This window comes from Podarcis liolepis, assembly GCF_965112155.1.
Source record: "Podarcis liolepis genome assembly, chromosome: 16".
Lineage (NCBI taxonomy): Eukaryota > Metazoa > Chordata > Lepidosauria > Squamata > Lacertidae > Podarcis > Podarcis liolepis.
Window position 1 is genome coordinate 1,929,779 of NC_139567.1, and position 12,982 is coordinate 1,942,760.

General features: G+C 46.4%; 1 protein-coding gene across 4 annotated transcripts in view; it reads left to right on the forward strand.

The window, feature by feature from the left end:
• Positions 1 to 11,356, forward strand: part of PPP3CC (protein phosphatase 3 catalytic subunit gamma) — a 77,265-nt gene extending 65,909 nt beyond the window's left edge. For 2 of the 4 annotated variants that reach the window (XM_083480553.1, XM_083480552.1), the window contains 4 exons: positions 241 to 322; positions 1,623 to 1,720; positions 8,527 to 8,556; positions 10,655 to 11,356. In XM_083480553.1, coding sequence (XP_083336679.1) covers positions 241 to 322; positions 1,623 to 1,720; positions 8,527 to 8,556; positions 10,655 to 10,830 — 386 coding nt within the window. In that variant the 3' untranslated portion in view covers positions 10,831 to 11,356. The remainder of the gene's footprint in view (positions 1 to 240; positions 323 to 1,622; positions 1,721 to 8,526; positions 8,557 to 10,654) is intronic. The other 2 variants (XM_083480554.1, XM_083480555.1) reach the window with 1 other exon arrangement.
• Positions 11,357 to 12,982: the final 1,626 nt, after the last annotated feature.

A 12,982-nucleotide genomic window follows, 5' to 3' on the forward strand; every position in this document is an offset into this window, starting at 1 on the left:
TGCCCTACTACTTCTGGTGCTCCTACTTCCCCCTGTTTGGACTGCCTCTTTGTGTGTCATTCTGTCCATCACTTGCTGCCCCTTTCATTCAGTTCATTACCATTCTATGGAATTTAGCTGTAAAGTTGTAATCGGATTTCTCTTTCCTAGAGCCAAGCAGATACTTCATACTGGCATTGCCTGAGCCTTAGTTGTTTTCCTCCCTCATTCTTTTAAACCCTTTTTGTTTTTTCTCCTAAGGAGGCACCACTGCCCGTAAAGAGATCATCAGGAATAAGATCAGAGCCATTGGGAAGATGGCACGAGTCTTTTCAGTTCTTCGGTAAGTTTGCTTGCTTTGGTGAATCTCAGCTTGAGAGAGAGGGAATATCATTTTGCCAGATTGCCCTGGCTGCACCAGGACAGAGAATGAAAGGTCGGCAAGTTTTGGACCAGTGCATGTTAAATGTTTAAAAGTCCACTGCTACAGGACTGATTCATGTGGGACTATCACCTGGAATTTGCACTCTCCCGGCAGGGAGCCAATTCTGTGGGAAAGACCCTACATAGTGGTGGTCTTGTAAATGTTACAGCCGAGCTGCTCCCATTGCAGGACTGTTAGAGATGTAAAGTGTCAGTAGGGATTGTTCAGGGATTTTTTTCTTAGTACATTCATAGTCCACCTTTCTTCTATCATAATTGGGGAGGGGGAACAAGACCTTTGTGGACTTTGGATTTTTGTTTTGATCAATAGATTCCAACCCCCCCCCTAAAAAACCCCAAGATTTGATTCTTAAATGCTGTTTTACACATGATTGGAAGCTGCCTTGTACAGTGTAAAATTGTTTCTCTCTAGCCCAGTATTGTCTGTCCAGAGTCTCAAGGCAAAGGTCTTTCCCATCATGTGAAATTGATTCTTTTAATTCAGAGGTGGGGAATATTTTTGGCCCAGTGGACCAGACTGTTATCTGTCCCTACCCTCATGGGCCAACTTCAACATATTGGTGGGATTAACCCACCTGTCAGTCACCTGATTCAATTATGAAGATATAAGAACAGGCAAAGGACAGGTGGATGTGCCTGCACACCTGTCAAAGGTCCCTTGCCCAGCATCTTCTGAGTGCCTGACAGCCAGCTCATTGTCGCATGCTTGGGAAGGGCAGTGTGAAGCTGGCGAAGCTGCTTTATGCAGGGGTTGACTGCCTGATGGAGCTTCCCACAGAGATTCAGCTGGGTCTCTTCCTGCTCTACACCTGTTGTCAGGTGTGGGACAGGTGGCTGTGGTTTGAGGAAAAAGGCCTTTTGGGCTAAATTGGGACCCAAGGTGAGCCCAACTTGGTCCACAGGCCAGAGGTTCCTCACTTCTGTTTTTATGGGCGATGCCAGAGATGGAATTGGGGACCTGCATGCAAATCATGCTCTGTTGCTGCCCTGTCTACAGGCTAGCAAATATATGCTCAACAGGGAGGTGTATCCAATCCCAGCTCTAAATGCAGCTTTATGGCTCACGTATTTACAAACATAACAATTTCACGCACATTAAAATGTTTAGCAGTTCCCTAAAAAGATCTTGAGTGTGCAGCTGAGGAAACCTAAGAGGTGGGATCAGATATAATTGGTCACTTTGCCTCTTTTTCTTGCAGGGAGGAGAGTGAGAGTGTTCTGATGCTCAAAGGACTGACTCCTACAGGTACTCTGCCCCTGGGAGTCCTCTCAGGGGGGAAACAGACTCTACAGACGGGTATGTATATGTCATAGGTGCCAACTCCCTGGGGCCCTGGGTGCCCAAGCACCCACAAAATTCCCCATGAAGGGCCTCGGCATCCACAAATTTTGGTGCCAGGGCCATGCACGCTGCATGGCACCCACAGCCCTGGGCACTCATGGTTGCGGGGCCAAGCTGGCACTCCTAGTATATGTGCAGGATAAGACCAGGTGTGACGTGTTAAGAGATCATCTAGGTTTTGTGGGGGAGGCACTGATATTTCCCCTTCCCCTTCATAGTATCTGCAGTTCTGTCACCAGAAAAGATGGGCTTTAGATGTCCCCATAAGCTTACAGGCCTTTAACTCTGGCACTGAATGGGGGGGGGGAGAGAAGCTCAGTTGGTGGAGCATGGGACTCTTAATCTCAGGGTTGTGTGTTTGAGCCCCACGTTGGGCGAAAGATCCCTGCATTGCAGGGGGTTGGACTAGATGACCCTTGTTATCCCTTCCAACTCTACAGTTCTTTTATTCTATTATTCTGTGAATGAAGCTTAGAGGAGAATAATAGGAGAGGCTGAGAACACTTGGACTAATTTAATAGAAACCTGGCAATGGGACTTGAGGGAAGGATTTCATCCAAGGCATTTGTATGATGTTGTCATAGCTGGTGATCTTGCTGGGAATAGAGACTTGAAACTTGCATAGTGTTCTGGAATCTGTTCTTTGAACAACTATTCAGATTTCATCTCTTTAACAGCAGTTGCCCTTTAGACTTCTGCTGCTGTGTAAGAGCATGTACAAATGCCACCAGCCTGCTTTTTTGTTCCCTCCTGTACTAAGCCCATCTGTTCTCAGTGCTAACATTGAAAACTAACAGCTGTGAGTTTGAGATTCTCTTTCTGGGTAGGTTTTTAATATGGACCTTTATGCTGGTGTTTCAACTTGTGTGTCCTTCTCAGACAACTTGGGCTGGGGCACAGGCACCAGTGCTTATGATGTGTGCAGACCACTTTTTCCTTGGCTTTTTATGTCATTTCATTCTTGTCCTTCATGGACTGGAACTAATCTATGCACAATTGCCAGCTCCATATACACCCATTGCAGTTTTGATGAAGAGAAAACAAAACTTAAGTTTACACTGTTGCACTCATAGCTGTATACCAGATGTTTAAACTATTAAGCTGTTTCTGGTTGTAGATCATTCTTTCCTACCCTCTAGTATAGTGCCACAGCCAGGTTTAGCATCTACTGAAAGAGATAAACTGAAGAAATTAGATGGATGAGTGCAATAGGACAAATCCACAAACAGCTATTTAAAAAGAAAGAAAGAATCTAGGCAAGGGGTACGAGCAAATACCAGGAAGAGAGAGACATCACAAGACTTGGGTTGAGATTAATTAGCTCAGCACTTTAGGACTCTAGCACACACACACAGTTGATCTTAAACAGGCAACTTATGAGATGTGAATCTGAGATTCTGCTTGCAAGCAACCAGCCAGCCAGCATTGGCCAAATGTGTCTGCAAGGAAGCCCATGTGCACCATCAGGTCAGTGCAGCTTGGATAGTTCTCCCAAATCCCTATATAGGCTTCCTGGTCAGACTTGCTGACAGGTCTGCCCAGTAGGAGATCCAGCTCTTACTGCTCTCTGTTGGCTTTGGGCTACAACTTCCTTGCTCTTGCTTGGCCTTTGCTTCATCCTGCCCTGAAACTGACTTACAAGCTTATACCTCCTGAATTGAGGTAAAAGTTTTTGTACACAAACACGTGTACAAATAGTGACTCATCATGTTGTGCAGTGTTGGCATTTGTCCCTTCCTTTTGTGAATATCAGTGGCAGATTATACAAACAGCAGCCCCAAAACCTACCAGTTTGGATGCATCTTTAGGGAGTTTTCTTCATGCATCATTGTTTGCCTGTACACACTTCCCCATAAGAAAAAGTTTTAGAGAAGGCCATTCTTTTTCAATGACATTTAGTATTGTGACTGTCAATAGCTGATACAGTTCTGGTTTTTTTTCACACCTGCCAAAATCAAAGCAATCAAGAGATCCCAGCAAATCTAAAGAACTCAGCTTTCTTAATGTTGAGATAAAATTGCACACCCAAAATCTGAAGTGTTGGGAAATTGTGAATATTTGCAAATATTTTTTCAGCTCCAGTGTATACTTCCTGTTTTGTCACATGTACACTCTTCCAGAACAGCACGCTTGCTTTTTCCTACATTAAGGTGATATTGTGTTGAATTTTGTTAATCTACTGCAGATAGCACTGAAGGTCAAGCTTTGTGGGCAATCATGACTGGTTGTGAGGTCAGCAAATGAGTTATAGCAACATGTCTCTCTGGAGCAGGGGTCAACAAACTTTTTCAGCAGGGGGGCCGGTCCACTGTCCCTCAGACCTTGTGGGGGGCCGGACTATATTTTTTGGGGGGGGGGAATGAACGAATTCCTATGCCCCACAAATAACCCAGAGATGCATTTTAAATAAAAGGACACATTCTACTCATGTAAAAACACGCTGATTCCCAGACCGTCTGTGGGCTGGATTTAGAAGGCAATTGGCCCAGGCCTTAGTTTGCGCACCCATTCTCTAGAGCAGTGTTTCCCAACCGGTGTTCCGCGGCACACAAGTGTGCCGTGAGACATCGGCTGGTGTGCCGCGAGATGCCTGGAGGGAGGCAGGCGAGTCGGGCGGCGAGAGGCAGGGCAGCGGCAGCGAGGAGAGGCCGCGCCTCCTGCTGCTGCCTGGCGCTCCTCCTCGCAGCCGGCAGCGCTGCCTGGGCGCCTCCGCGCGACTCTGCCTCGCTGGGTTTGGTCTCCCAGCAGAGACGGGTCACACGCGCCCCTCCCTCCCTCCCTCAGCCTGCGCGGAGAGCCAGAGAGAGGCATCGCTCCTGCGCTCCGAGGCGGATTGAGCGCAGCTGAGAGGAGCTGCCGAGGGAAAAAACTTTCACTTTTGTGCGTCCCTCCCGGCGTGACGCTGCGCGCTGACGTCACGGGGCGGGGCTTTAATGGTGGTGTGCCGCGAGATTTTTTTTCAGTAAACAGGTGTGCCGTTGCCCAAAAACGTTTGGGAAACACTGCTCTAGAGCAGTGTTTCCCAACCGGTGTTCCGCGGCACACTAGTGTGCCGTGAGAGGTTGGCTGGTGTGCCGTGGGAGGGAGGCGGGCGAGTCGGGCGGTGAGAGGCGGCGGCGGCGAGGATCCGCGTCGAGCCGGGGACGGCTCCGCGGTGGTGGTGCCGAGGTTTCTCTCTCCATTCTCCCCTCACACACACACACACACACACACAGGAAGATCAGCTGACAGGACCCAGCCAATGGGGCGGCGGCGGGGCAGCGCGTGCAAAAGGGAGGAGCGTGAGACAGCGGACGAGGAGGAGGCCGGCATGTCCGGGCAGCAGCAGCAACAACAGCAGCAGCAACTCCCGGCGACGGCTCCTCAAGCCCCGGGCAACCCTACTCCCTCACCGGCCTCGGCCGCCCTCCTGCTCCACCCGCCGCCGCCAGCCACCTCGGCCCCGCCGCCGCCCCCTCCTCCGCCCGCTATCGCCGCCACCACCACAACAGCCGCCGCCGCCTCAGCTGCCGCCGTCCCTCAGTCCCTCGCTTTGCTGCGCTGCCTCCTCCCCCCCCCCCCAAAGCTTGGAGGTTCCCCGGCAAGGAGGAGGGGAAAAAATTGAAACTTACACTTTCGTGCGTCCCTCCCGGCGTGACGCTGCGCGCTGACGTCACGGGGCTGTAATGGTGGTGTGCCGCGAGATTTTTTTCTTCAAACAAGTGTGCCTTTGCCCAAAAAAGGTTGGGAAACACTGCTCTAGAGGGAACCCTGTGATCTAGTGTTTTAATCCTTTTCCGCTGCCAGCCTTCATGTTTGGCATCGAGCCAGGTGATTTTATTTCTCATCAATGTTGGATGACTTCCTGGTGTACTGGAAAGAGGCTTGCTTTGGCACTTGCTAGCCTAGATTTTAAATTTCTCACATGGAAGAATATTGTAGCAGAATCTTCCATGGTCAAAGGAGGTGGTGATTTCCCTTCTTTCTTGCAGGGGAAGGCTAGACTTAATTTTCCAGATAGTTGAACATGTTTTTTCTCTCTAATGGAATAGGAAGTTGGCAGATGAAGGCATAGGTGTCAAGAACTCCCTTTCTTGAGCTCTGCAATAAATCAGGCTGAACCATGTGCTTTAGAGACTGACTAGGTGTCTAATAACTTGGCTGACTGTTTTTAACTATTGCTACATCGGATTTTTAAACTTCATAGAAACCTCCAAACATAAGCATCTAAAAGCTTCCACTGAAGCGTCATCACACTGAAATTAAGCATATGAATTTTATGAGCATTGTAACTTTACAGGATCTGTTTTGAGCTTCAGTAAAGAGAACACATTCTCCTGCTCATTTCCTCCTGTTTCTCTGTCACATTTAATCTTCACACATACTTTGTTTTCTGCATGCAGTTTCTCCTTCCTTATCTCCCAACCAATCCCTGACTTTACATTTCCCTGCCTTTGTCCTCATTGCCTGAAAACTCTCCCTTTGTACATCAGAGCATCAGCTCTACTCAGGCCTGTATCCTAGTCAGTTTCATACCTCCATTCATTCCACCTTTTTTAAAAATAGCTACTTAGTTAATATAAGCCAAATTATCTCCTTCTAGAATTGTCTCTGAGACCAGTGTTCTAACAGTAACAATGTCTTTGCACACCTGTTTTTTAAGGTTGTGCTCTCCCATGCAAGCCTCTGGTAATCCTGAGGCTGAGAGCTGGCAACTTTACCCAAGGCTGCATAGAGGGATTTGTGGCTGGCTGAGCAGTGGTTTTCACTAAGGTCCAGCACTGTGTTCAGGGAGGCATTCAGTCTCCTTTAATGTGTCATTTGTTGCATGAAAAACAGGACTTGTTTCCTGGATCATGAGATCAGAGATCCTGAACTTTGTCTTGGTCTTCACAAACTTGCATGCTGTAGCTGTCAGGTAATGTTTTAATCCAGCTCCAGCCCAGCCCAGAAACCAAGACCTCTTCGTTATGCCCCCCAAAATGAAGAGCCTCAATAGGGATGCTTTATCACCAGCAGTTCCAGCACTGAGGTGCAACTCAGATCAATCCATGTATTTCATATCAGAGAGTTCCAGGATGAACTCTCAACACTTGGAAAAACGTTTGATGCCATCAAAGCCTTTGAAGATAGTGCCTGGATATGCCAGATCTTGAAAACATGGGAGCTGTGCTCTAGTCATGTATCAGAAAGGTCCCCACCATTACATAGCACATGTGTGAGCAACTGCCAGCCAGGAAGCATGGCCCTTTTGCCATGGTGTGCTTTCACCAAGGGCCTATTGTCCCAGCTGTTGCATCACCCCAAAGCACCATTCTTTTTGAAGCGATACTGTGGCACCACCACAAATCTCTTTCCCAACAAGTTAGGACTTCTGTTTCACATAGATTTGATAAAGGCCGCATTCAACTGAACTGGATTTTAACCTGTGCTCCATTGTGGTTTCATGATATTGATATATATGTATGCTGTGGTTATCTGTTGTATGTGTATATGGTTATTTTGTTTAAATGGGAATTTAGTACACACTTTTATACGCAATTTGGTCTTGTTAGTGGATGATCTGGGTTACTGGGACTCTCAATGTGTTTAGAATTCTCTCCATTGGCAATCTGTCATGTACCTTTGGACAGACATAGGCAAACTCGGCCCTCCAACTCCCATCATCCTTAGCTAACAGGACCAGTGGTCAGGGATGATGGGTATTGTAGTCCCAAAACATCTGGAGGGCTGAGTTTGCCTATGCCTGCTTTAGAAACTCCCAGACAAAGTGAGAATGTAACATGAATATATATTTAAAGAAACATGAACTGTCATGGCAAAACACACTTTACAGTAGTCATATTATCTCTGGCAGTTTGGAACCACACAGGCCAGCATGCAAGAATGGCCCCCTGACATTGCTCAGACATGATCTGTTTTATTTATTTTAAAAGTTAATTTGTTGTATGTTGTGCTAGAATGCTCTGAAAATACAAATCAAAGCTCAGCAAAATACATGTTGCTAAAGTGCTCCTAAATAAGAATTGTTCTGTATTGTTTCTGAAACAACTGCCACAGATCTCCTTGCAGCTGTCTGAGGGCAGCTGGTTCCAAAGGCAAGGGCCAAAACCAAACCAGCTATTTGAAGGGGCATGCAGGAACACTGTGCAGATTAAAGTTTCTATTCTATAGAGAGCTGCTTGCCTTATTGGAAACCCCAGTGCAAAGGTAGAGTGGGTGCTTTTTGATGGCAAAAGCAGAGGATCTTTGTTCATAGGAAATGATATGACATAGTTATAAAACCATTTTGGGAGGTGGGATTGATCTGGTTAAGCAGGTTAAGTCTGGGGCTGAAGCATGGAACAAGCAAGTATCCCTTCTATTATACTCTTTTCTGAGGAAAATATGTGTTGGTTCCAGCCATGTGCTGTTGATTGCAGCTGTGGCTATTAAATGCAGCTGTGTCCACCAATGGGGATATGTTGCTGCCTGGTCCTATCAGTCATGGAAGAAGCTACCTCCACGACATCCATTGGACTCCTGGTTTTGAAAAACCAGTCCTGCCATTTTCTGTTGTTTTTCCCCTTGGGGCTTGGGATAATTAGGTTTAAGGAAGAAAACTATAACTCCCCTCTGTCTCTCTGCCCTATTGCCACCATCCTCTTCCACTGGTTGTCTTCACAATCCTCCTCGGTTGGGACTGGGAGGGTTGTAGATCTCTAACAACCATGGTTATGTTAAAGTTCACTCACTCTTTTCTGTCTTCATTTTTGCATGCCACTGTTCCTTCTGTATTACAGCCACAGTAGAAGCGGTAGAGGCACGGGAAGGTATGGCTAGAATCTTGCAAGAAGCGTGATGGTTTGTGTGTCTGCTGACCCCCCCACCCCCCCTTGCCAAGAACTTTATTCTCAGCAGCAGTACGAACGCTTTTTACTCTTGCATCACCAGAAGGGGGAGAAGGGGAGAGGGACATGGCCTGGCACACCTCCCACCCCTGGGGTCCATCCAGATGGAGAGGATGCACAGAGGCATCCGTCAAACTCTCTACCCTGCTTCTATAATCTCTCCTACATGGTCTTCATCATAGCGTTAGAACTGGGGAGGCTCAAACAGCCATGGAGATATAATGCTCCATACTGTGACATTATTTTTATTTTAGATGAACAAAGCCTACCATTCTATGTTGGCTTCAGGGCTACGGTGTGGAATTGGACCCATCCCTTGAGACTTCTAGCTGTGCTGAGTTACAGCAAGAGCATTGCAGCTGGCTCAACCATGGTAGGCAGACTTGGCAGCTGCCTAGAGTGGCACAACTCCAAGGGAAGCAGCATGCGAGTTGTGTTTTTGGTGTTCCTCTCGAAAGGTATCAGCGGCTGGTGGAAGTTGTAATCTGAAACATCTTGAGAGTAGCCAGTTTGTTGGGCAAGGCTGGCTTATCTGTCCTGCCCCATCCATCTAGCCCAGTATTACCTTCTCAAACTGGCAATGGATCCAGTATATCTCACTCCAGCAATCACCCCAGATCCTTTTCCTTGAGATGCCAGTGATTGAGCCCAGGACCTTTGGGCATGCAAAGCAGGCACTCTCCAGATGAGCTCTAGGAATGTGGTGCAGAATCCTCTGCACTCTCAAAATGACCACCATGAATAGGGCAGCAAAGTGCTTCCAACTGGTCCTGAACAAAGTCGTAGAATGTGCATCTTTGTGACTCTTCCTGCAGAGCATGAAGTTGTTCAGGACATATTGCTGTCCAGTAACCACCTTTGGCCTTCCCTGTGGGTAGGCTTGTCAGAGCTGTAATCGTCAAATGGCTCTGTCTATTTACTTTCTCATTTACCACAGTCATATGGCAAGTACCTCTGTGATCTGCAGACACAATTTTTCCCAATCTTTAAAGAAATTTGTGCTTTGCAGAAAAAAATAACCATTCTAAATTCCTCTAGCTCTTTGCTTTTTCAGAAACAGTGTGCAAAAGGAAATGTGCTCTGCTCTGGAACTGATACTCTGCTCTGGAACTGAACTCTACTCTGATGGTGTTTCCTGCTTGGCAGGGGGTTGGACTCGATGGCCCTTGTGGTCTCTTCCAACTCTATGATTCTATGATTCTATGATGGAGAGAACAAGACTATTCCACATGTGCACCTTTTGAGGCTTTTCTTGGCATTCCCTTCTTGGTCATGCAAGATTTAAAAAATATATCTACTGCTTTTTTTATCCAAAGATTAGTTTCATTCTCCCATTCTTTGTTGTGTTGTGAGTGTGTGGTGTTGTACTGAAGTATGTGACTTTGATTTAGTCCTCACTATTATTTTTTATTTTATGTTTTTCAGTTTTCAAAGCTATGCTGCTGTTTCACTGCACTAATGCCTCGATTATTGAGCACATATCTGACTTGATTCTTTGTTTCTTCCAAACCAGGAATTGTACTGAGAAAAAAGCAATGCTAATGAAAGTCCCTTACAGGGGTAATTTTGCCTAGGAGTTTAGGCTGGAGAGTCAGTTTTAAGAGCATCTGTTCCTACAGTGTATACATGTATATATATTTTTGTCTCATTGTCACGTCTACTCAAACAGATGCAGCAGGCTTTTGAAGCAGTGCAAAAACCAACTGAATGTGTTTTTGAACAGTGACCAGTGGAATGAATGTACGCACTGTGAACAGAAATCCTTCTTTCATAATATCTTCAGCTCTGGGAGGAAAATATTTCCAGCCTTACTTAAAGAGACATCTTTTCACATCAGGGGCATAATAGTTTGTCCTGTCCGGTGTAAAAATAACCCCATACCACCTCCCCCAAGTCAGACGCATGCTCCATAGTCACAGCTCTGCATAGTAACTGCAGGATGGTATGTGTGCACATTTGAGCAACCAGGCTTGGAAACTTGCTCTGATTCCTTTTTCTCGCTCTTTCTCCACCACTCTAGCCATCCGTGGATTTTCGCCACAGCACAAGATCCGCAGCTTTGAAGAAGCAAGGGGACTGGACCGTGTCAACGAGCGCATGCCGCCACGCAAGGATTCCAAGCACCCCGACGGGCCGGTGAACTTAACCTCCACAAACTCTGCGGAAAAGAACGGGATGGGGAAGAAAGCCCAGTAACAGTTCAGGCGCCACCCACTCTGTCTCACTAAAGGATCCAAAACTTAATGAATTCTATTTATTTATTATGAAGGGGGAGAGCGGGGGGGGGGGAACCAACTTAGCCTGGAGGCACATCCATAATCCAGTTTGCATCCATTCTGTAAGAGAGGTGACCATTTTGTAAGTTTTTAAAATTTTATGTTCAATATATAAAAAGTCATCTTTTTTTAATTTAGGAATGGGTCTAAATACTAGTACATATATAAAGTGTTGTTTTGTACAGATTGCCTGTCCTGCCAGGAGGGGAGGAGCCTGTGCGTGTGGCTGGGTGGGGTGGGAGGAAGGGAAGCAGAAACAACCCAGGGCAGCTCTGGGATCTGATTTTATAATGGAACCGTTTCAAGTTATCCTTGTTTTTTAAAAGTGGCAACTTTCATTTGAAAGCAACATTTTTCTCCTCCCAGATTTTGCTGTGTTTCTTCTATTTCACACTGCATCTGATGCTCCAGCAGTTGACTTCCATTAAAGGCATGTTGCATAGGGCGATTAGTAAACTTTCTCCTTTTTGGAATCCTGTGTCATAAGGCAAAGGTTGACATGCGCAGATCAGCTCCAGGTGAATGATTGGAACTGGAGAAAAGGATCTACCTAATCCTGCCTCTGCCCCTTCAGATGTTGCCATTGATTTCCCTTCAGGAATCCAGTTTCAGGAGAGAAATGAATTCTCTTGGAATAAACCAGTAGGTGGGCTTTGATGAATGTGATCTTGCAGTCTCCATTCATCTTGAGTTCACCCAGCTGGTTGCTCATGTCGTTCCATGAACATAACCATATTTGACATCACACAGGTGGGATTTATGTGATTTTCTCTGACAGGAAACTAACCTCCACAGATTGTCACGGACTCATATTCTTAATGTAAAAAAACTGTACAAAATTAGTATTTTAGGAGTGAGATACTTTCCCTTCTTCCCACATAATATTCCTCTCCCACGCTCCATGATGTGAGCTCCAGCACAAAATCTCTCTGTGATATGTCCCCCAGGAACCCACTTCATTTCCAATTCATGGCTTTAGCTCTACCTGGATAGTGTGGGAAACGTGAGGTGCAGGAGGAAAGGTAAAGTTTTGTGCAGAGTTCTGCACATCAGCACTGCTTCCTTTGTCTTTGTGTATCCTATGTGGGACAAGTAGAAAAACCCACAGTGGTTATAAATGGGTGCTCACTTGGGAGTCTCCCTTGAGGGGGGAGTGGGCATAAGTAGACCTGTGAAGGCTCCCACGTTTGGCTCCTGCATACAACTGGCAAAGCTCTCCTGGGCTGACTACAAGGGCTTCTCGGTGATCTCAAGGACACAGCCAGCAATGAACGGCTGATACTCCGGCCCCTGTAATTAGCATCAAAGTGATGCTACAGCGTTTTGTGATCAACAGCGTTTTGGACCAAATTTTCACAATCAAAGCATTTCCCATCAGCATTGGCTCATGGTTCTGGGAGTGCCTAATCCCACTATTTTCTGGTCAATGCCAGGCTGTAGTCAGTTTAATTCTGCTCAGAATAGACCCACTGAAATTAATGGACCTAAGTTAGTCATGCCCATTAATTTAAGTGGATCTACTCATCGAGTGTGGCTAGCTTAGGGTACAACCTCATTGTGCTCCTTTGAAGAGGCAGCATGAGTGAAGAGGCAGGTTGTTTCAGCTTTGTAACAGGAGACACTACTGCTTCCTTCTTCCTCATTACCCCAAAACCTTAAATGTGACGACCAAGAGTAGCTATATGTGGAAAGGGTGTTTGCAAGGAGGCTCACTCGTGGCCAGGAGCCCTGGTGGGCCACAACACATGCTAGGGAGCTTCACGGTGCCCACCTGCCATCATAACTTTGTGTTTACTATGGAAAATTCTGGCATACTTGTGGCAAGCACATTTGCCGTGTAAAATGTGCAGCTCCCAGGTTTGCATCTGGAAAACCTAAACCTGTAACTTTTGCAAAGGGCAGGAGACCTTTGGGCAGATTCCTTAGCACTTCTCTTGAAGTATAATAATAACATGATTGATTGTTTGACAGAATGCGTCAGTCTTGTTCTCTGCCAAGTGTTGCAAAAACCACTAAGGGCTCTACAGATGTGTGCAAAATGTTTACTGCAAGCTGAAATAGGTGACCTGTGA